This window comes from Crinia signifera, chromosome 1 (assembly GCF_055691185.1).
Source record: "Crinia signifera chromosome 1, ASM5569118v1, whole genome shotgun sequence".
Classification (NCBI taxonomy): Eukaryota; Metazoa; Chordata; class Amphibia; order Anura; family Myobatrachidae; genus Crinia; species Crinia signifera.
Window position 1 is genome coordinate 174,467,985 of NC_139217.1, and position 24,710 is coordinate 174,492,694.

Below are 24,710 nucleotides of genomic sequence, written 5' to 3' on the forward strand. Positions count from 1 at the left end.
ATAGATGAGGGAAATTTAAGGAAATTAAATAGCACTAGTAATGAAGAGTGTGAAATAGGGAAACCATACAGCTAAATTGTCAAATATGTAGATAAAAAGAACAGTGCTGGTGAATCTATAAGTACAAATAAAATTGTATGTTATGCAGATGAATGGTTTGGGTCTGTTTAAATATAGGTGGAAGTGAACCTTTGGCGCACTGGTTGTTTTGAGGGATTTTTCTTTCTATCCAACAAAGAACCAATAATTGTGGATATATAGGTTTATTTCATAAGCATAGTAAAAACATCAAAGGAAAACGATTCAGAAAAATGGTATTAAGTTCTCTCACCCATCTAGGGGGGTGGAGCCAGGATGGTATCAGACAGAGTGTTCCAATGATGGGGTACACCCTGTAGGCTCCACTAACTTAATATTGGGTCCACATAGGATAAAAACACATCAAGAGCGATACATCAACAATGATAAAAATGATGGGAATCCTTCTCACCCAGATGGAGAGGTGGAGCCTGGGATGGTAAGTAACAGGGTGTCCAAGGAAAAGCTCACCCTGTTGGCTCCACAAGCTGACAACTGGGCAGAGGTCCTCTGTGGTGATCTGCAATCCTCCTAGGGCCAACGCGTTTCGAGTCTTAGGAGACTCTTTTTCAAGGCTAATGGATTGCTGTCTCTATCTCCTATTTATGTGAAAAAAGGCGGGAAAAATGGGGGCGGGGAGCGGGTGTGTCCTCCATCCTCCTCCCCGGAATGCAGGTGTCCCTCTGTGTAGTTCGTCCGGGCTCCGACGTCACTTCCGGTCCCGCTACCGGAAGTGCGCGGCTGATGAGGGAACGCGATGCCAGCCGATTCTAAAGGGCGGAGAAAGTTCACTGTTGGGTGGGTCGATGGATAGTGTCCTCCCACATCTAGGCAGGGAGACATATCGTCCACAGGAAGGGATAGTACGTCAGTAGTTCCACGTTGACATCGGCGTCCATTTTGGAGATGGGATAGGATATATGTTGACAGGTCTTGCGCCATTTTGGAAAAGGGCTTGTATGCTTGTGCACAAGCATACAAGCCCTTTTCCAAAATGGCGCAAGACCTGTCAACATATATCCTATCCCATCTCCAAAATGGACGCCGATGTCAACGTGGAACTACTGACGTACTATCCCTTCCTGTGGACGATATGTCTCCCTGCCTAGATGTGGGAGGACACTATCCATCGACCCACCCAACAGTGAACTTTCTCCGCCCTTTAGAATCGGCTGGCATCGCGTTCCCTCATCAGCCGCGCACTTCCGGTAGCGGGACCGGAAGTGACGTCGGAGCCCGGACGAACTACACAGAGGGACACCTGCATTCCGGGGAGGAGGATGGAGGACACACCCGCTCCCCGCCCCCATTTTTCCCGCCTTTTTTCACATAAATAGGAGATAGAGACAGCAATCCATTAGCCTTGAAAAAGAGTCTCCTAAGACTCGAAACGCGTTGGCCCTAGGAGGATTGCAGATCACCACAGAGGACCTCTGCCCAGTTGTCAGCTTGTGGAGCCAACAGGGTGAGCTTTTCCTTGGACACCCTGTTACTTACCATCCCAGGCTCCACCTCTCCATCTGGGTGAGAAGGATTCCCATCATTTTTATCATTGTTGATGTATCGCTCTTGATGTGTTTTTATCCTATGTGGACCCAATATTAAGTTAGTGGAGCCTACAGGGTGTACCCCATCATTGGAACACTCTGTCTGATACCATCCTGGCTCCACCCCCCTAGATGGGTGAGAGAACTTAATACCATTTTTCTGAATCGTTTTCCTTTGATGTTTTTACTATGCTTATGAAATAAACCTATATATCCACAATTATTGGTTCTTTGTTGGATAGAAAGAAAAATCCCTCAAAACAACCAGTGCGCCAAAGGTTCACTTCCACCTACCTCTCCACAAAATTAGCTCTTCTGGTGCCTGAAGGGAAGACACCGGGAAGTTTAACCTAGGCAGCAAGGGGTGCGCAGGGATACACAAGATCACCTTTTCTTCTTAGTCTGTTTAAATATAGTATTAAAACCATTTTTTTTTTAAATGTATGGATGTGACAGTGGTAAAAGGAATGGCAATCGCGGTAGAAATTACAATTGTATAAAGATACAAAGACACTGGAATGATCTAAACCAGTGGTTTCCAAACGCGGTCCTCAAGGCACCCTAAAAGACCAGATTTTAGGGCTATTCCTGCTTGTGCACAGAGGTATAATGACTGAGGTACTGCTTATGTTCCCTGAGTCTAAGCATGGATGTTCTTATGGGTTGTTGTGGTGCCTTGGGGCTGCATTTGGGAACCACTGCTATAAACAAACATGCATATAAAAAACTTGAAACTATCTAAAATGCAAATCCTTTGTAGGAAGTTCAGTTAAGAGTGCCCACCTTGAATCATTGTGATTCTAAGATTTAGGTCTATGGCCAAGCGCCACAGAGGTACTTGGCCAACGATTAGACGGATGATCGGTGTGAAGGGAAATCCTGCTTTCATTGGCAAGAGGGTTACTATTGGTGTAGCTTCCATAAAAACAAATGAAGCACCCAAGTTCATCCATGATCCTGACGCACAAAGTTTGTGACTCCTGGAGGATGATGTCGGCCCATCGGTGGTGTACACTGTACACCTATGGGGTAGTCCATCCCTGCTTATAAAAAAAAATTAAATTGCAGTTATCGGACTTGGTGACAAAGGTGTATTAAACACATTCACCTCATGTTATTGTATATAGGATAAGGTGATCGGATCATAGTTTGCTAGATAAAAGGTATGCATTTATGATCAATGTATAGTCCTCTGCCATAAAACCTGTTCTCTGTTAAAGACCATTTTGCTCTGAGGATGCCTTTATGACGAATGATGTGTTGTTCAGCCTCACATCCATATACATCACTTAGACTGTATTTGGCTCTTCTAGGAAATGACACATTCATGGCCTCCACCATTAACAGCCATCCACACACCAAGCACCGCTGAACCTTCCAAATTTGCTTTTCCTGCTAAGGTTTGTTCTCCAGTCTTGAATGCATATAAAGTAGTGTTTGGTAACTGTTTCAGTATGCCTGTAAGTGTAAAAGTTGATAGGAATATACAGGCTTAAGCAACAGTGGGGAAATATTATGTTTTGAATTTAGTAAATGGTCATTTTGCATTATCATATGCACAGACATGCATGTTTAAGGTTGTCCCCTGCAGAGGGTGTATTTGGCTAGTGGTATTCTTGCAGTTGTAATGTATATCAACTTTTTATATTAGATTGTATATTTATTTAAAAGAACAAACTGCAATTGGCTGGCATTAAGATGTCATTCCATGCGAGCCTCTTCTTTCAATGTTTCTCCTTTCTGGAGTGTCAGAAAAGTATTGTGGGCTTGATCTCTATTTGTACACACATGCCTATATAGCTGCCGTTCTGCAGTCTTCATGCATCATTGATGTAGAAATAAGGAACATTAACTGGGTATTTGTCTTTGGGTAGACCCACCAAAGGTCAACAATGCATTAGGTCGACCACAGAAGGTCGACATGGCTTAGATTGACACCTCAAATTTGTCCCGAATTTCAACATGGACACCATATTGGTGCACCGTGTCCCCCTGCATGGCTCGCTGCGCTCACCATGCTTTTGGCACACTATTATATTCTCTCTCCATGCCCTTATAGATGGTAGGGCATAAAATACCACCTGTTGCATCAAAAAAGAAAAACTCATGTCAACCTTTTGACTGACGACCTAAACATTGTCAGCCTAAAGCTTGTGTTGACGTTAAGCATGCCGACCTATTCCAGGTGTCGACCGAAGCCATGTCACTTTCAATGGTCGACCCAATGCGTCAACCTTTTGCCGCACACTGGCAGTGGAAGTTGTGACACTGGTGTCATGGTACTCTATGTACATGATGGAGACTGAAGGCAGAAACGTGTCCTGAAAACGGTTGTGGCATGTCTGCATTTTTTTTTTGCCACTTCCCTTTTCCTTCCACAAGCGGTCTCTTATGCTAAATCACTATGGGGGAGAGTTTCTAAGAATTGCGGCTCAGCTCCGCCCCCCTTCGCCGCTCATCACAGACATAATTATCGCATATGTTCTAACATATGCGATAATTATGGCAAAGGACAGCTCTTGCATTAAAAGCTGTCCTTTGCGGTGAGAGTCAGCGGGTCCCATGGGGACCCGGCGGCTCTCCCCTCCCTCCTTTACCCGGCGCTGCTGCTGCTGCGCCGAGCTCTCCTCCTCCCTGCACCCTGAAGAGGATTTTAGTGCAGGGAGGAGGTCACAGGTCCGGGCAGCACAGCTCCGTGCTGCCCGGACACAGGTAAGGGGGGGTCGATGCGGCGGTAGGACGGTGCGGGGTGGCAGTGGGTTTGCGTTAGAAGCCCATAGGCTTCTATGGGGCATCGCCAGATTTTTCTGTCGATGCCCCCCACCGCGGTAACCCGGCGGGGGATGCTTAGAGCATCCCAAAATGCGGTAAAAACCCTGATAACTGGGGTTTTACAGCATTTTTAGCTTAGAGAATCTCCCCCTATGTGAATAAACCATCACAGTGAAGGGGCATTGTGTGCAGTGCGATTTTGGCACACACGCAGTCTATGCTGAATAGCATGAACATTGTATACAAATTGGAATCAGGCCCTGTATGCAGAAATCTTTTCACAAATGCATTGTCTGGCAGCATCCTACTTGACTTTAGACAAGCCGGAGGTGGAGAATCCAGTACAGAATGGGGGTGACTATAAGGTGAAAAAAGATGTGGCCTAGCTAGCCTGAATTGCCATTGCACAATTAGAACCAAGCTAAAACTTCCTGAAAAATATGCTTGCCTGGTTTTGGTGGCCTAGTATTGTGACTGTCCTGTGAAGAAAAAGTCCATGGTGCTGCCATGTGATTAATCCCTCATAGAAAGTATTTGGTTACTTGAACATTTAGTGAAAATTTGTGAAGCTTCTAATCCTCCTTCAGATTGGCAGATGTTTCTATGCTCTGTAGTTCGTTTATATATAAGGTGCCTCAAAGTGTCCGCAGCGCAGTACATGGCAAACAAAAAAACAAATTACAAGGTAACGTACAGGGTGTGTTGATAAAATACAGCATAAAAAGGGGTATGGCTGGTAGAACTAAAATCAGCATCAGTTCTGAAGTAGTTACCAATGATGTTGTGTGCTGGGGGTGTATTTGTATGTTGCAGTTATGCTGAAATTAATACAAGCTTTTTACATTTCCTTCACTTTCTCCTGCTGCACCTCAGGACAGTCAGCATGTTCCATCTGTCAAAGTCAACCACAGTGAGTGATGATAAACTAATGTGTAAAACAGCCTGGGGTGGTGGGTGAGGAACAGAATATCATTCTTTACATTTGTAATACCTCTGTGTGACCTTTTTGTTACATAAATCCAAATTTAGTAGAGTTTATATATTACAAATATATTAACATACTTACTTTCAAAACTCCCTAGATTTCCTTTTAGAACACTAATTCATATCCCTTTCCCATCACGAAGCCGGGTCACAATTAAACCTCGTTTGCCCATTTACAGACCATGAACTGGGCTTAACCCTTCATTTAACCCAGGCCAAATTGCCTGGTTGCTTGCCCCCGTTATAAGGTTTGGTGCTTTCACACTGCACCTCGACCCAGGTCCTTATGTCAGCAACCCACATCCAGCCCGGGTTAATCTGGCAATGTGAAAGGGTTAGAAATATTAGAGTGAGAGAGTGTATACGGTTATTAATATTGACCCTCATAGTCTAGATCGGTGGCACCATAGAGCAGGCTTTCCCAACCACGGTTTTCAAGGCACACCAACAGTGCAGGTTTTAGTGATATCCAGGCTTGAGCACAGGTGATTTAATTAGTACCTGAGTGATTCTGATTAAACCATCTGTGCTGAAGCGTGGATATCACTAAAACCTGCACTGTTGGTGTGCCTTGAGGACCGTGGTTGGGAAAGCCTGCCATAGAGTATCCGCAGTGTCTCTTAATGCTGCCACTAGGATAAAAAAGTATTGATAAATTGTGTAAAGAATATTAAATGTAAATTGTGCTATCCTTATGTTCAGTTATGTGGTGGCATACAGTTGTGCTTTGTGTTGTCCACGTTTTATGTTTGGTAGGCAAAACCAGAGTTAGTGGCTACCAATTTAACAGTAAATATTTTGTTTTGATCCTGAATCACTAACCTGAGGTATCTCTGCAAGAGCCTTGGTGCACCCCCAGAGTGTCCTAGGCAGACAGTTTGGGAGCAAACGGGTGTGAATTACTAGAGAAGTATATTCCCTGATGCACTGAGTACACTTTTTGAAGGCAGAATTATAGCGAATTGTATCAAGTTGAAAAAAGTAGTATTTGCCCCCCTTACTAGTCCTGGCTATACATCCTATTGCCACTCCTCATATTACCCATCACTTGTCCCTGACATCACTTTGCTTTGGGCCCTTTTTGCCCCAGCAACCCATGTTTCTACACCACTCTTTTTTACAAGATCCATTATTCTGTACATTATGTACAAATCATTTTACTTATTACTGTGAAAATCTGCCGATCTTGCCAACCATCCAATAAGAGAGCCATGTTTACAGAGCATCTCAGGGTACCAAATCACAATAGACAACCATGTTTATCTGCATAAATACTATTAAGAAGCCAAATCTCTGTCATTGAAATATTCCTAATGATCCACGATTACCAGCCTTGCATAAGCTTTCAGGTGCAAAAAAGTAGTGGTTTTCAGCTTTATTTCAACGTTAAGATAAGGTTCTGGGTTCCGTTTATATATTTGTTACATCCTGTCGTGAAAATGTCTCACAGAAGATAATTTAGTTTGACTGATAAAGCCTTGAATTTATTAATTACAAAATTTAGCATCTCCTATACAGTTTTTGTTTAATTTGCTAAATAATTTATTCATATATGAATACACAATAAAAATATTTGACATATTTAATAAAAAAATATAAAAATGGGAAAACCAAAGCATTCTATATACCACTTTATACTATTTTCCATTAAGGCCAGAACTGTGTAATTATTAAGTTGAAATTATTTAATTTTTTGAAAGCTGTCCATCCCTTCCTAGATTCATTTTTAAAATATACCTGTCACCAACTCGCCATATAGGTGTCCTTTTGGGCCTCATACCTCAGCCACCAATTTCGCCTAAAAAAAAAACCTGATACAGCCCATAATTGCCTGTTGTCACTGAGCATAGGTAACTTTTCCAGTTATACCTTTTTTATGGGGGTAGTTTGGCTTATTTTGTTATTTTGCTATTTTTTTTTATTTCTTTCTGAGGTACGTCTTCCCCCAACTGAATTATGGATAGATAACTTTATAATATATTTACTATATACATATTGTTTGTTTGACACTCATAGCTTATGTCCTTTTCAAATGGTATTCTGGGTTTAAAATGTGGTTTAACATGTTCTTCTCCAGCAGAGAAAACCAACTATCTGTTTCACTTTCAGAACGCTATGATGCCTCTCCAAAGATTTTGCCAAGCCCACAAAAGGGATCATCGTAAGTAAATCTGAATTATATTTTCCTAGTTTGTGTGAATAGTTTTGCAGTGTTTCGCTCTTTCTTTGCTAGGTCATAAAGGAAATTATGTACAACCCATAACAACATTTTGTCATAGAATGCATGCACTTATGTTTATAGATGTTATGGAATATGTTTCTCGTTCTCTTTCTCTCTTATCTGGGGTGCCAATTATTGAGAAGTGGAATCTTATATTTATAATATCATATATTGCTATAATTTCTTATGTATTTTATATTTGCAACTATATTTTAATATGCTTACAAAACAGGTTTGCTCATAACAAAAGCTGGTTGTCTGGTCCGTTATCTCCATCCACTTTATCTGTATCCAAGGCTTGGTACATGGACCCCTTTATTCCCATCCCTAGATAACCAGATTTTTTTTTCATGGCACCCCTAGGCCAAAAGTTTTTATTAAAAATTAAAAAAAAAAATTAAATCAAGTACAGTAAATTGTGTTTACTTAGGTTTACTTATGTGGTGAATGACAATATTCACTTATGTTTGTCCGTATATTTTATGATTGGCCGGTGTATCCCTGCAAGTGTCCTGAGGCACCTCAATACCATGGCATACAGTTTTGGAACCACTGAATTCATGTAACGAATTCTTGGAAAATTAGAAAATGAGAGTAGACACATGAACCAATGGGTCCTCTGGTTATCTCTGTTCAGTTGATCCCAGTGAATGCTGAAATGTGCATAAGAGTATGTTTGCTTAGTTTGTACTTTGAATATTTTTATAAAATTTTGCACATGCCCTGTTTCACCTTCAAATAATTTGCTTGGCAGCGTGAAATAACTATCAATGTGATGCATATTCTGGAAGTGAAAACATCTCAAATATTTTTTTATAATTTTCTACCCCTCCTTCATCCAGAATTCTGGAATCAAGCCAGTTTTATTGTCATTTCTATTGATTTCCAAAAATGATAGTGCATTCAATAGAATGGCATTGCTATTGTTTATAGATACCTCATTGAAATATAAAAATATTCTGAAATACCGAATAATCAGTTTTCCAAAAGGCTTCTGGTCCCGAGCTTTTTGGATAAGGTATACTTGACCTGCAGTTGTTATTGGCACCTGACAGATTACCATATTAGTTTAATTGCAACACAAGATGCAAAGTGACGGTTCAGCGTGATATTAATAACTGAATGCCACTTTATGCATTCATACTTGGTTGACACTCCTCTTTCACATGTTTGCTTTCATGGGAAGGGCTGGCAGTGAGAGCAGGAGAGTGCGTAACCACTTCCGTGTGCTTCCTTGTTTGCTGTGATTAGTGACATTCGCAGCTGCCGGTGTCCATGGTCATAATGGCCATGGAGCTGAGTTCAGATGTGGAGATAGTCTTCACCATGATCCTCTTGTAATGAGTAGCTCAACATTTGTTTCCATCATAGCCTGGTAAGGTATACAGGGACTGGTGTAGCTCCATTTGCCCACTTACTGGCACACGATGTCTAGGAGATTTGCATATTAGATCTTACAATTATTACATTTTAGAGGGTCCAGTACATTGCATAACACAAGGACTATTATTACTATTTGTTTATGATTCTGATTTCTTTGGTTTTCTTTTTCTCTGTCTGTATCAGGATGCACGATGCTTAAAGCATGGCAAAATCATTGTTATTGACTATTTTGTGTACATAGTGGCAATATTTTTGCTTGTATATGGAGTAATATAGCTGCAGAGGCAGACCTTTTTTATAGACACTTCTTTTGAAGAGGCTTAGGGGGTAAACAATCCCGACAGAATTGCCTGGCCAAGCAAAAAATCAGCACTAATTTCCCGATCAGTATTCCATAACAGACCGTTTCGCCCATTTTTAAGTCCATTTTTGCATATGCCTTATAATTTATTTGCAGATAAGGCATTTGCAGATGCCTTATCATTGAATAGGGCAAGTCAAATTGAATACCCCCCTTAGTTTGTATATATTAATAGCAATTGTTAAATTAATTATTTACCCATTGGCAATGTTTTTGATGTTGTAAACATACTTGAGTTTTGAGTTTGTCTCATGAGACTGAATAGTTTATACAGTAATGCCCCTTTCAGACCGCACTTTAAAAACGGTATATTGCCGTTTTTTTACCGTTTTAAAACGGTAATGTGTGCGGTCTGAAAGGTGCAGGACCACTTAACCGGTTAGAAAAAAACGTTTTTTCTAACCGGTTAAAATGCAGGGTCCTACCCGTTTCAGAACCGGTATTTTAGGCTCAAAATCGGTTCTGAAACGGTATTTAGGACCCAGCCAATGAGCTGGGTCCTAAATTCAGCACAGTGAATACTTAACGAGCGCTCATTAAGTATTCACAGCACTGGAGCCACCCCCCGCGCGCGTGTCGACGCCCCCCCCCCCCCGCGCGTGTCGGCGCCCCCCCCCCCCGTGTCGACTTACCCCGTGCCGGTATCTCCGTTGTGGTTCCCGGCACTGCAGCTCAGTATGCTCGGAAAGCACTTATGAAAAAAGTGTCTTTCAGAAAATGGCTGCCCCCGTACGAAAGACAGTTTTTTTAAACAGGGTTTCCTATGGGGCAGCCATTTTCTGGAAGACACTTTTTTCATAAGTGCTTTCCGAGCATACTGAGCTGCAGTGCCGGGATCCACAACGGAGGTACCGGCACGGGGTAAGTCGACACGGGGGGGGGCGCGCGTCGACACGCGCGGGGGGCGTCGACACACGCGAGGGGGGGGGAGGAGGGGGGAGCTGCACGGAGGGGAGGGCTGAAGGCTGCACTGGCTTTGACCCTGTATTTGGAAAGTTTCCAAAAACGGGTCTGCCAGTGTCAAAAAATCGGCACTTAAACGGTAATATACCGTTTAAGTGCTGCGGTGTGAAAGGGGTTTTATCTGGCAGACCCGTTTTTGGAAACGTTTCCAAATACAGGGTCAAAGCCAGAGATGCGGTCTGAAAGCAGCATAAGGGGTATGTTATATTCTGTATATTTTCTATATCATGATTTAGGAGTTTATTTTAAGTTTTTGTACTTTTCCAAAAAGTGTGTAAGAATTTTTGTTATGTATGCTTAAAAGTAGTTAATCTTTGCCAATCCTTTTTCTACTAGCATGTTGGAGGATGACCTCGACATCAGTGAGGACAGTGAGGAAGAGGAGGTATGTCACAACTTTCAGTTACTACTTTTGGTACTCTTTACCTAGAAGGGCGCCCATCACGGGCATCGCATGTACCAAAAAATCGCATGCGATGCGACCGACGCGATTACCGCGATTTCCCATAGGGAACAATGTTAAATGTCCCAATTGACCCGATTTTCCATAGGGAACAATGTTACATGGCCCACATAGGCCAAATAGGCACCCTGAAGTGTGAAATGGCCGCCCCAATTGTTAACGCCACCCCACGATCAACGTCAACCCGAAGCGTGGCGAGCCGCGGTGGTACGTGTCCTACGACCTTTTCATATTCCCACTATCCACGTCGGCGTGAAGTTGAGAATAGAAAGTGTGGCGAGCTCAGCGAGCCCGAAGCGTGGCTAGCGGACGCGGACACCTTCACAGGTATACGCGTCCCCTCGCGAGCTTCACAGGTGTCCGCGTCCCCTCGCGGGGCTCGCCACGCTTCGGGCTCGGTGGCTCGCTGCGCTCGCCACACTTTCTATTCTCAACTCCACGCCGACGTGGATAGTGGGGGTATGAAAAGGTCGTAGGACGCGTACCGCCGCCCCTCGCGGGCTCGCTGTGCTCGCCACGCTTCGGGTTGGCGTTGATCGTGGGGTGGCGTTAACAATTGGGGGGGCCATTTCACACTTCAGGGTGCCTATTTGGCCTCTGTGGGCCATTTAACATTGTTCCCTATGGAAAATCGGGTCAATTGGGACATTTAACATTGTTCCCTATGGGAAATCGCGGTAATCGCGTCGGTCGCATTGCATGCGATTTTTTGGTCGCATGCGATGCGACCGACGCGATTTTTTACCTTGCGATGCCCAAGATAAAAATCGTGGGAGCCCTTCTAGGTAAAGAGTACCCTACTTTTGATAAATAAACTTTATTACAACTATCTAGTTGTATAATAGCTATTGATGTTCTACTGTAATATTTAAGTGATGATCATAATACACTTTTGTTTTAATTCTGCAGATTGCCGAAAAGCCACTTTCCTCCTCTGCTCCATCAAGGTATGTCTTATCTGTCATGTCAGAGCTTGTGCTTGCATATTCCAAAAATGGTATATCTGTGGGAGAGGAAGTTCTCTAAGCAATGTCACACTATACCTCCAATTGGGCTTTAACTCCACGCCAGCTATTATTTTTAATACCCTGAAAGACCTTTTAATAATGTACACAGCAAGTTCCTTTTGGTGGTGGTCCTCTTGTGGCTTTTTTATAACCCAAAAAAGGAAAATGCAGTCATAGGGATCACCTATGCTAAAATAGGCATTGTTCACATAACCTGCAAGGAAAAACAAAGTATTGACTAAACCAGTAAATAGAATTATAGAGAACCTTCATAAACAAGTTTATTAGACAAGCCGTTGACCACAGCTTGAACACCACTACAGAGCTTATATATAACATCTACTCTCTGGAATATGATTATCGGTAACTAAGATAATGTATTAATGGATTTAAAATATAATTGTTTATTAAATTAATTTCCTGGTCTGTGGTGTACAATTTTTGGGGTCTGTTTTAGCTCTCAATGTAATCATTACACAAAAAGACAAAGTAATTTATTAACTTGCTGTACATAAAAAAAAAACCTTGATCCACCTCACCTTTGTGACTGCCTGGGCCCAAGTATTGCTAATGTCTGGAGGTGGCCACACACATCTGCCACTAGAGGTTGTGGCATAACCAGGTGTTTTTGAGGAAATGGATGGTTTAACTTAGTCTTTCATAGGCTTTATGCATGCCCCATCCCAATTCCAATGATTGGACTGCCAAGAGGCTTGGGGGGGGGGGGGTTTCATTTCCCTGTTATAGGATACTGGTAGTTGTCAGTTGTGGCTGCTTTCCTATATACAAAATGTACTATACCTGGGACAAAGGTCTATATTACCTGTACTTACCACATCAATTGAGTAACCTTCTTTTGTGTAGCTTGGTGTGACATGTCTGTAATCTGTGTATTAGTATGGAAGTTCCAGCACGGTCCTTACTGAGTTAACTTTTGGCTCAGTGCACTGTGGGAACTAGATACTACAGTATGTAGCATTCTTTACCAGACAGAGACTAGTGTGTGGGGTGGTTGGTAATAGCAGATGCTCAAGAGAGACATTCGAGATGGTAAGCAGAAGGTGTTTTTTTTTTTTTTTTTTGTTAGTATTGCACCTCTCTCTCCAGGAGCGATCTAAGCCAATGTTTATGTATGTAGGATAACCAGAAGAAGAAAAAAAAGGAGTATCCATTATCCGGATATCTGTTATCCAAATTATTCTGAAAACGATAATTTCCAGAATGTATTTTTATTTTATTTTTTTGCTAAAGCACTACTGGGGGCATGATATGTAACTGGCACTACTGGGGGCATGATGTGTAACTGGCACTACTGGGGACATGATGTGTAACTGGCACTACTGGGGACATGATGTGAAACTGGCACTACTGTGGGCATGATGTGTAACTGGCACTATTGGGGGCATGATGTGTAACTGGCACTACTGGGGGCATGATGTGTAACTGACACTATTGGGGACATGATGTGTAACTGGCACTAAATATGTTCAAGAAAATGATTACTTAGCATTTCAATTCAGTGCTGAAAATAGTGCACAAACTTGGTTTTATATCTTGAAATCAATTTCATCAATTGGAGCATAGTCTAAACATTGGTGCAGTTTCATTATAATACATGATGTACTGATCTTCATGCCATGCATGTTCCTGATTTCCATAATTCAAAACCCTGATCCCTCCATCCCTAATTGCTTACCTCATTAGTCAGAAGGTAGCAATGGCCTCCTCTCTTTCTGGTAATGGTAGTGTCAGACTGTACCATTATAAAAAAGGTGCCACCCTGGTATGGAGGAGCAGTATATCACAGTTTTACATGTAATAAGCTGACAGGTGCTTTGAGTTAACTTCTTGTGCTATCTTTTTTTTAGTGTTGTGCTGTCTCAGGTGGACAGTGTGGCTTCAGCACATTCCGGCAGTGTGGAAACCGAGGCAAGTGTCACGGACAGCTCTTCAGACTCGGAGAGTGAAAGTGGTTCCAGTGACAGTGAAGTCCATGCTCCACGGAGATCTCCTAGCCCAGTGGTAATGCAACAAGATATGTCTGACATTCTCAGTCTGAACACACACAGCTGCTGTTGATTAACTCTCACGAAAGCCGGTTACATTGAAAACCGATAAGAAACCAACGCCACATATAAAAGCACAATATGCTTTGTTGAATCTTTAAAAGGATAGTAAGCCAACAACATAACTTTATGTAAACTTGAAGTTACTAGCAACACATATTTCTATGTACAATTATTAAAAACTTGTCAAATGTAAATATTTAGCATGGCCTTTATTGAAAGGGCACATTTTTATCTTCGTCATATAGAGGATATTTTTGAATGTCACAAACTTGTATCATTAATTTAATTTGTATGGTAAGTGCAGGGCTGTTGAACAATAAATAATACATATAATCTTCATCACCAGACTGTGCCAGAACGAAACAATGGTTTCCATAACAAATCTGAATATAAGACTTCATGTTTATTTTAATAATTTCAAAGTGGAACAGTTCTACTCTTCTTAAGGCCACTTTAAACAAAACAAACCAAAAAAGATCCTTAACTTAAAAGATAATTCATTAGTTATTTCAAGCATCTCTGGATGTATCTGGGTAGTGTGTGAAGAAGAGACCTATGGGTTTAAATAGTTAAAATCTTCATTTTAATGATTCGGTTGTACACCCCGTATATACAGATTTGTACTCATAAATCTTTGCTGCAGTTGCGCAAAACAGTCCCTCATGGTGCACAATGTTCCGTGAGACTCTGCTAGCATTAGGCGTTTCTTCATCTGTTTTTTAATGAAAAGGCATCTTAGCGTCAATGCGATACCACTATGACACACCAGAATGGAAGCACTGAGGTGGTTAATTTGTATGTGACACTTGTATATCTGTGTGCGACTAAGGGGATAATTTACTAAAGCTTCTAAAATTAAGAGTTGTCAACCTTTATTGTGCTTCATATGCAGACTCAGAAGCACACATGTATACAAGTGTTGAATATCAAATTAGTCAACAAGGTCTCCTTGTGCATACTAGTCACATCAGTTTGTGACTAAGATGCATAAAAAAATCACACCCAACGCTAGTTGAGTTGCATTGGACCGGTCATCGCTCTGTTATGTATGTGCTAACACATCTATAGTAGACTTTTAGTTCATGCTGTGAACCTCAAAATGAGCATATAGTAAAATGTCATTAGATATCTTTATAATAATGAGCTTAAGAAAAAAAATGCAGTTGACCTATGACTGGGAGAGTCTAAATACAACAACCAGATTGCCATTTAAGCAGGTTGTCTAATTTTGAGAATTCCGCCATTTGCCATTGGTTTCTGGCCACTGAAAGGACTTTAATTCTTGATTGTGAAAAGGTTTCCTTTGTATCTAAGCCAGGAATGCTATAGGAACTCCTATTTAAACATGCTTAAAAAGTATATTTTAAAATCTTTTTATCAGGCATTTGTAATTTAAAAAAAAAACTACACTATTAATTTGCAGAGACCCATTGTTCTCGTTGTTTTTCTTCTTTTTTCTAAAGTTTGTGTGTATCGTACTAAGTCTGTCTTTCTTATCCATTTTGCAGCATGATACCTCATCAACTGGCATATGGCAGTTGGGAAACTTTCTGGTCAAAGGTAGCCAATCTGCACCACTAGCAGAGAACCAAAATAATGTGGATCATGAACAAGAGAGCCATTGGGAGGATAAAGAACATGAATGTTGTTCACCACCGCCTTCCGAATCTCCAAAGACTGTTGAACCTCAACATAAAAAAGCTATTTGGACTTCTCGGGAAGACCAGCAGAACAAACCCTCTTTCCCAGAATCCCCTGTAACCAATGAAACTGTTACTCCCAGGCAGACTGTTGGTATTAAACAGCCCAGGAGACCTGTGAAGGCCTCATTTCAAGAAGAGCCAAAGGGAGGTCTTACAGTCGAAAGTGAGCCTGCGCCATACAGGCCAAGAGACCAGCCTTCCAAAGAGAAGCCTACTGTGAAAACGAAAGTGAAAACCAAATCAAATGACCGTAAGGAACCAAGTACAAGCATTGCACATCCCAGTGAAAAAAAGAAGCACAAGAGCTCTCACCACAGTAGTAGCTCCAAAAAGTGTCCAAGCACTCAAACAGAACGGCACCAACGTGCACCTTCACTCCCACAATCCCCCCACAATCCAAAGGTGCATAGTCAAAGCAAAGCCAACCACAGGACTAACCTAACTCATCCCGCAGTTGTTGTGCGAGAAGACTGTCACAGGGACAAAGTGTTGTTACCTATAGGGGACAACAGATTGCTGCCACCTTTGAGGAACAGTCAAAAACCCCTTGCTCTTGTTGTCAAAATAGAATTGGCGTTGTTGTCTAGGGTCCCAAGAGGTTCTTGCAAAGTAAGCGAATCAAACACTAAAAAGGTGAGCAGTCACGAACCTCGCCACAAGAACAAGGAGCGGTCTGAGAAGACACATCAAGATAGTCATAACAAAGAGCACACAAAGCGAAAGGTAAATCAATTTCAAAATAAATTAAATTATACACACACACACACACACATATATGTGTGTGTGTGTGTATATATATATATATCTATATATATATATATAGATATATATATATATCTATATAGATATATATATATCTATATAGATATATATATATGTATAATATGTTTTTCCTTATTTTATGTCACTTATTACTATGTTTACTGGTATATGAACTGAACAAGTTTATAGATGAAAGGCAAACTTGCTTTTTGAATGTTCAGCCAGCCTGCCTTGCTTTACTCTAGATCTGAATTCATTTTACAGATGTACAGGAAAATGTATGACTGTTTTTGTAATGTGACGCCTGTAAACCTATGCTAAGCTATGTGGACCAGTAGTGTTTTTTTTTATACAATATTATAGTATAGTACGGAGCTAGTGGCTTTTGTACAGTTTTGGGACTTTCCTTTGTTCAACACACACACACATATTAACCCATATTATACCTGGTAGTACAGAATTTGTGCTCACCGAAAAATATAGTGAGAAAAAGTACCAACCAATCAGCCATTTTACAAATGCAGCTTGCAACATAACAGAAGCAGATTGGTCAGTGCTCTCCCCATCTTCTCTCACCAAGTTTTGAGAACCCATCCCCCCCCCCCCCCCCCCCACCAATAGTCTAGTACTGTACATATAAATGCATAATATCTGCTGCATTGTGTCAATCTTGCTGCGTCTGACAGGGTTCTGTGAGCGATACCCCACACCATTGGATTTGTACGTAAACCATCAGGTGTTTCTACAAATTTGAATAAGGCTCTCTGTATTTTATGTAATTACAGTCTCGGTATTGCAATAAGCCTTATACCACAGACAGAGCCTGATTAACCAATAGGTTGATTAGGCTGCAGCCTAGGGTGCCAGGACTGGAGGGGTGTATTGCAGGGTACAGCTGAGGAATGCAATAAAGGGCTATTCAAGCACCCGTTCCGATGTACTGTGTGTGTGTGTGGGGGGGGGGGGGTAAAGTTCTTAAGGTGACTGGCACCATCACTTTATGTACAATATGTTGCAATGCCAACTGGGCAGCCTAAAGCCATAGTCTACTTTACACACCACAACCATTAGATCCTACATGCCAGTTGAATACCCTTTGTTACATACACATAAGCCGTATGAATGGAGAGTCCCTGTACTAGACAGGTGAGCAAATATCTTTTTATTTAATTGCAATGCCTTTAAATACCTGGGAAAACTACACTTTTCTTTTTTTATTCTTTTAAACATTTAATAAACCTACAAATGCCTTGTTCCACACCTAGGGGGTTATTCTAGTCCATTCTTTCTGACAAAATCCTTCTTAGATGGACAAAACCATGTGCACTGCAGGTGGGGCAGGTGTTACTTGTGCAGAGAGAATTAGATTTGGGTGGGGTTTTTCTTCAAAGTGAGATCTATATTGCAGTGTAAAATCATGCAGTCAGTATTTTCCCTGCACAGAAACAAAAAAACTCACCCAAATCTAATTCTCTCTGCACATGTTACATCTGCCCCCCTGCAGTGCACATGGTTTTGTCCATCTAAGAAGGATTTTGTCAGAAAGAATGAACTAGAATAAACCCCCTAGTGAGGAAATGCAATCAGACTTGTAAATCCCCAGTTTTAGGGGCATAGCATGACGGATACCAGACTTTTTTTAAAGCGACAGTCATTTACAAGGCAAAACTATGCCTTGTACATGATTGCCACTTTAAGGAAAGGTCCCAGTTCTGTCAGCGTTCCAGATCTCCGGCAATCTCAGGCGCTGTTACATATGCCCCTCTGTGTAGATTCAGCCCCTCTAAAAGTAAAGCAGGTCACAAAAAACACAACTTAAGTGTCAGTAGTTTTGTTCATTAAAAATCAATTAATAAAATATATTGTGGGGTTTACAAGGAACTCTTGTTTTATTTTGCTAATTTGACTAAACAAAATATATTTTATAAAAGTGATTATTTTCCCCTCATTAATCCGTTTGCATATTGCCAGGTGGAGGACAGCGAGAAAAATGGAACACACAAAAAAATGAAGTTGGCGAATGATACTAAGCCCTCTTCTAATCATAAAGAACCATCATTAAAAAAGTAAGTGTCCTATTGTGATTTATATGAAATGTTTTGAATCACTTAATGCTCAGCAATGGAATATTTGTAATTGTGGTAATGTGCTTATTTTTCAATGACCTCTAAAAAGTTGCTTATGTACCCAATACATGTTCATAATATTTCAAATCTAAATGATTACATTTGTTACTTTGAATTGTATCATATACTTTTGTCACTCAAGAGCACATTTATTCCAAAATATTGCAATATAACTTTACAGAAAGCCCTGAAAATCAAAGGAATATGACATTTGCTTGGGTACACTCAGGGCAGCCGAGAGGGGGGGGGGATACTAATTACCCCGGGCCCAGGCTTGCTGGATACAACACTGTTATATCGGTTTGAGACGGAGTGTGAGGGCCAGATATACGAAGTCTTAAAGTTATAAAGTGCCAGATAATCAACTCCATGATTTGCCATTATAACAAAATGCTAGGTTACAATGCTTTCCTGGAAGACACTGTAAAGTTCAATTTCTAACGCAGCTACAGCAGCAGTCACACACAGAATATAGGCATGCCGCATATCCTAGCATCTTATTCAATAATGCAAATAACAGTAAATTTGGTTGAACGGGCTCTGCGGTCTCAGTCACCGTGCATCTTGGGGTGAATGGCACTTTGAGCCTAGATGTAAGAGGGCACATCTGTAAGTAACTGCAGATAGATCTACCATATGCTGTTCTGTTATTGCATGTGGTTATCGCCAGCATTAAAGCATTGGGATTGGTGAAGATCTTCAGAGCATTTCAGAATGTCTATGTGATTATATTGATGTTTGTTTATATTCCCAGGATACCTAAAACATCCTGTGAGGACAATGATAAGGAACATCGGAATCAGAAAGCAATGTCTCCCACTCAGCGCACACATAAGAAATCTGAGAAGGTGGGGCAGAAGAGGCGCCCTAGTGAGAGCAGCACCTGTAGCCAACAGTCCACAATCAGTAGCAGTAGAAGTACTACTAAAAAACCAACCACTCCCAAACAAAGAAAGGTGGAAGAAAAGAACACAGAACATACAAAAAGCAACAAGGTATGTATTTTGATGGAACTGGGTGTTATCTTTCAGCTGCCTTTATGGCAGTAAATACCGTCTGGTAGGTTATGCTGATTCTGACATAAATACAACACTGCATTCTGTATGGTCATTTACAGATGCAATTTCTCATGGTTTCCCTCGTTGGCAGGGTGATTTATGAAGCCTTTGTAAGAGATACAGTACTAACAAATCAGCTTCTAACTGTCATTTTTCAAGCACATCCTGTAAAATTATAGAAGCTGATTGATAGGTATTTTGTCTTTCACCAAGGCTTGAAAAATCTACCCCTAAAGATACCCAACTCTTTGGCTGGATTGTTTTGGAAGCTTGAGATGACCATGATCTGGTATACTTGATAAAATGATTAGGGGCCAGATGCACCAAGCTTCAAAAAAGTGATTGGAATATCAGTGGTAAATTGACATAAAGTTACAATATAACAATTTATGAAATAGGTTTATTTATATATTTGGATTAGACTTGTACAGAAGGCTCTGTAGCACAGCAATCCAAAAAGCTCATATGTTGAGTGACCTCTAGTTTGGTATCTTGAATAGATATTAAACAATGCCAAGGGAGGAGAAGAGGGAAAGAGAACTCTGGGTGGGGGCACCCTTGTATTACAGATCAAGATATGTTGTACAACAATAAAATGTAGCTTTTATTAGATATGCTTTAAATTAGGTAAGTTCCTGTACTCAAGAGGGATGATGTATAAAAAAGCGCAGCAAAAATATATAAGATAATTATGTGGAGACACTGGTCAGGGCATCAGAAATCCTCATTAATCCCCTAATTGGCACCAAATTGTGGTCTGTTGTATTGGGGTAGGTATTTAAATCATTGGATTTTGTCCTGGACCAGTTTTTGTCTCACAACAAGGCAGGGATTGCAGCAGTGTGTCATGCAGCCGTGTTAAATAGTGTGCTGAATTGCGGGAGCATGTAAATACGTGTGGCATAAAGTAAGAACGGTACAGCAGGTGATGAGAGGATGAAAATAATGAAAAGAGATCCACTGGTCGAGACCAGTGGTTACCTGAAAAGACCCCACCGGAGTGGTAATAGGAGGCCGGAGTGAAGTCTGCTGCTGTGCCGGGTATGTATGCGCTCGCTGCTGGCTGCTGTTGTCCCTGCCTGGAGTAAGCCGGTCACGTGTGTGCACCACGTGTCCCGGCGGAGTCCTCTGACGTACGTTTCGCTACGCTTGGTCACAGAGGTGTGACCAAGCGTAGCGAAACGTACGTGAGAGGACTCCACCGGGACACGTGGTGCACACACGTGACCGGCTTACTCCAGGCAGGGACGCCAGCGCCAGCAGCGAGCGCATACATACCCGGCACAGCAGCAGACTTCACTCCGGCCTCCTATTACCACTCCGGTGGGGTCTTTTCAGGTAACCACTGGTCTCGACCAGTGGATCTCTTTTCATTATTTTCATCCTCTCATCACCTGCTGTACCGTTCTTACTTTATGCCACACGTATTTACATGCTCCCGCAATTCAGCACACTATTTAACACGGCTGCATGACACACTGCTGCAATCCCTGCCTTGTTGTGAGACAAAAACTGGTCCAGGACAAAATCCAATGATTTAAATACCTACCCCAATACAACAGACCACAACTTGGTGCCAATTAGGGGATTAATGAGGATTTCTGATGCCCTGACCCTGACCAGTGTCTCCACATAATTATCTTATATATTTTTGCTGCGCTTTTTTATACATCATCCCTCTTGAGTACAGGAACTTACCTATTTTAAAGCATATCTAATAAAAGCTAAATTTTATTGTTGTACAACATATCTTGATCTGTAATACAAGGGTGCCCCCACCCAGAGTTCTCTTTCCCTCTTCTCCTCCCTTGGCATTGTTTAATTTGACATTTGACACACATTGTCTGAGTGCTCTGGTACCCACTGTTCCTAGTTACTGGAATTTAGTCAGTTTTTTACAGATCGTTCATTACCTCCCTTACCTATCTCTATTTAATAAATATCAGTGCGGATACACTCCACATCCCTCTCCCTTCCACCATTCCCCCTTCCTCCTCTCTTTTTTGTTACCTCCATATCTTGAATAGATAAATGGTGAACAGCAATGTTTACTTTGGGCACTTTATTACCAAGCAATGTCACCTTACACTAGGCTAGCCTTCTGTAAATCTTTGTATTTATGCTAGAATTGCAGCTTAACATTTGTTCTCATACCCTGCATTGATGATGATGATGATGATGATGATGGTGCTGCCACCAATTTTCATTTTTTTATTTTTTTTCTGCTGAGAAATAAGGAAATCTATCATTAAAATGTGTCAAATATAACAAGCAGTGATTCATCTTCCAATAACTAAATTACCAGTGGGCCCTATAGATGACAAAAAATACCTGTAATACAATTAAATACAGCACATAAAAGTAACTCTAAAATAAGAGACCAAGAAGGATAACTACTTTATAGATGATATACAAGGCAAGGAATGCGTGTTCAGTTCTGGACACCGCACTTTAAAAAGGATTGGAAAACGAACAGGTACAGAGAAGGGCAACTAAGCTAGTAAAAGGCCCCGAATCAATAGAATACAAAGATAGGTTAACCAGGCTGAGTATGTTTTCACTGGAGAAACGGAGGTTGAGAGGTGATATGATTAGTATGTTCAAATACAGGATTGGGAATCATATGGAACTGGGAGATGATTTATTCATTAACAGGCCTATACTTAGGACACGCGGTCATTTACTGAGGCTCGAGGAAAAGAAATTTCGTACTGAATTAAGAAGAGGATTCTTCACCGTTAGAGCAGTAAAATTCTGGAACTCATTGCCATTGGGGTGGTTACAGCAACTACTGTTATGAATTTAAATCAAAACTGGATGCATTTTTGGCCACTAAGGGAATCCTATAGATATGACTTACTCAAGTCAGTAGTTACAAGTCAAGTAGGTTGAACTCAATGGACGGTCTTTTTTTTTCAACCTTAATTACTATGTTGCTATGTTACATAGCCTTTTATTGAGGTGCAATTATAATCGGTGCCATTTGCTCCCCTGGGGCTGCAGAGCACACCAAAATAAGCAGAGGGGAGGCCAGATAATCATAAACCTGACCCTACCTCTACAATACATATATATATATATTTTTTTGATCCTGACATCTGTCTTCAGGAACCTAAGCTCCCCTCACCATGTCTTATAGCTGAATACACTGGACAGAGCAATCGGTACCTCCCTCCTGTATCTGCTACCCCCAAAGTTCTATGTAGCCAATAAAAGTCTATGGGGTTGGGCAGATTACTGACTACGCTGTCCTGCAGGATATGTGATACCCGGCTTGTCCCTGGGGAGCTTACTTTCCTTCAAACACCCTACAGTATAAAAAAATAACATGTACATCATACATTATACGGCCATCCCTGTGTTTATTTTAGTTTGCGCTACAGCCTCGGGGAGCAACCACTGATGATTATAACCTTTAATCATGAACGGTAATTAAGAGATTGAGATTCTCAGAGCTAAGAAGTGTAATAGGCGAAGATGATAGCTGAGATAAGGCTGTTGATATGTCAAATGGGGACATACCAACCACCATAAAATGCAGGTGGTATGTGTTTATAGGTTTTTCTTGCACTCTTAATTTCACTACAATTTTTTTTATATATTCGTGTTTACATTTTTAAGTCGGGTTATGTACGAAGTTTGAAAAGCACTGTATACAGCTTGTAGTAGCACATGATAGTACTCTTTCCTAACAGTTATGGACTAAATTTTTTATAAAAATTTCCAGGGTTCTACAGAAAATAACACAAATCCTTTCCCAGTGCCTTCTTTGCCAAATGGTAATGCCAAGCCAACAAGACCTCAGCTGAAGTTTGAAGAAAAGTACGTTATTGTGTTCTTACTTCTCAGTATGCTTAGCTAAACTTGCCCTAACAGTAATACTTGCCTGTATATCCTAGAACCTGCAGGAATTGTGTGTTTGCTAAGTTCTCCACTCTTCCCTTGCTTTCCTTTAGGATACATTCACCCGAATATTATATGAAGGAGGCCAAAAAGCTAAAACATAAAGCTGATGCCATGGTGAGTAATGTATACCTCAACTCTGATCACACCACTTTTGCATTATGCAAGTTTCTGTGTGTACTGTGTATATATACCATATATATATATATATTATTACTGGCAGTACTCTCACCCCAGTCACATACATGCATCATGTGTGATAGATCTATGTTATTACATTTTACTGGTGACAGACTACAGTTGCTAGTGTATCCCAGCCGTCCTGTTCTGTCTCACTGCACTGCTTTGGGTTACTACTATTTGTTAGAGTCCAGCGACATTCTCAGAACTGTTGAGTGGAATTTGGCCTCAGGTATTCCCAGTCCTACCCTAACTGCAGCACACTGCAGAATGATTTCAGCCTTTGTTGTCTCAGCCTTATTCCAAGACTGTAATGCTGTGGAATGCAAATTGTCAGATTTAAGTGTGGAAGATTGCATAAATGGGTATTGCTGATAAAACCATGTTAATATATATAGATGGAAAAATACTATTTTGCTGGAGGGTTTTTTTCTCTTCATAACTAATCCAAGGTTATATTTGAGGTGTGCCTTTTGCAATGCAAACAATTTAATTAAATTTATTTTTGTGTTTCTCAGGAAAACCTTCTTTTTGAGGCGTAATAAAGTAAACCTGTTTTTTTACATTTTAATTTCCACAAAAAATAATAAATATAAAATAAATACTTTTCAATTCATCTCTTTATAGCTTTAATACACTTTGTGCAAGCCCATTAATGTACCTTTTATATTGAACTAGTTAAAAGCCTCTCAAAATGACGGTTCTGCAATGTACTTTCACTTTTAACTGTGCCGGTTTTAACCCACAAAGTCTCCACCCCACCTCCAGCCCCTATCTGCTCTTAAGCCACATACACACTAGGCAATATTGTTCACAATACTCAGGGCCGCCGAAACGGGGGTACTAATTACCTGGGACCGGGCTTGCTGGAGGGGCATTTTAGCACACAAAGGATTCATTTAAATTCGTTGAGTGGCCTCATAACTTCAGAAGACCTTATTTCGTTAAAGCACTAAATGTTATTTCTGTAAAAAGAAGTCAGTTTATATGGCTTTTATAGTACTATCTGGCAGGGAAGAAATGCTCTATGCTGCCCTGTGTCTGCCTTAGCACCGGAAAATCCTTGTGGTGTCAGTTTCTTGGTCAAGTGATCAAATAAAGATATTGCCTTGTATAAAAAACAAACTAAA

General features: G+C 41.0%; 1 protein-coding gene across 3 annotated transcripts in view; it reads left to right on the forward strand.

Moving 5' to 3' along the window:
* The window catches only part of AFF1 (ALF transcription elongation factor 1), a 126,948-nt gene that overhangs the window by 86,684 nt on the left and 15,554 nt on the right, over positions 1-24,710 (forward strand). For all 3 annotated transcript variants that reach the window (XM_083177708.1, XM_083177691.1, XM_083177700.1), the window contains exons 5-15: positions 2,939-3,025; positions 5,271-5,307; positions 7,491-7,542; positions 10,646-10,694; positions 11,682-11,719; positions 13,648-13,801; positions 15,357-16,274; positions 18,285-18,379; positions 19,194-19,434; positions 23,225-23,319; positions 23,454-23,517. In XM_083177708.1, the coding sequence (XP_083033834.1) occupies positions 2,939-3,025; positions 5,271-5,307; positions 7,491-7,542; positions 10,646-10,694; positions 11,682-11,719; positions 13,648-13,801; positions 15,357-16,274; positions 18,285-18,379; positions 19,194-19,434; positions 23,225-23,319; positions 23,454-23,517 (1,830 nt within the window). The remainder of the gene's footprint in view (positions 1-2,938; positions 3,026-5,270; positions 5,308-7,490; positions 7,543-10,645; positions 10,695-11,681; positions 11,720-13,647; positions 13,802-15,356; positions 16,275-18,284; positions 18,380-19,193; positions 19,435-23,224; positions 23,320-23,453; positions 23,518-24,710) is intronic.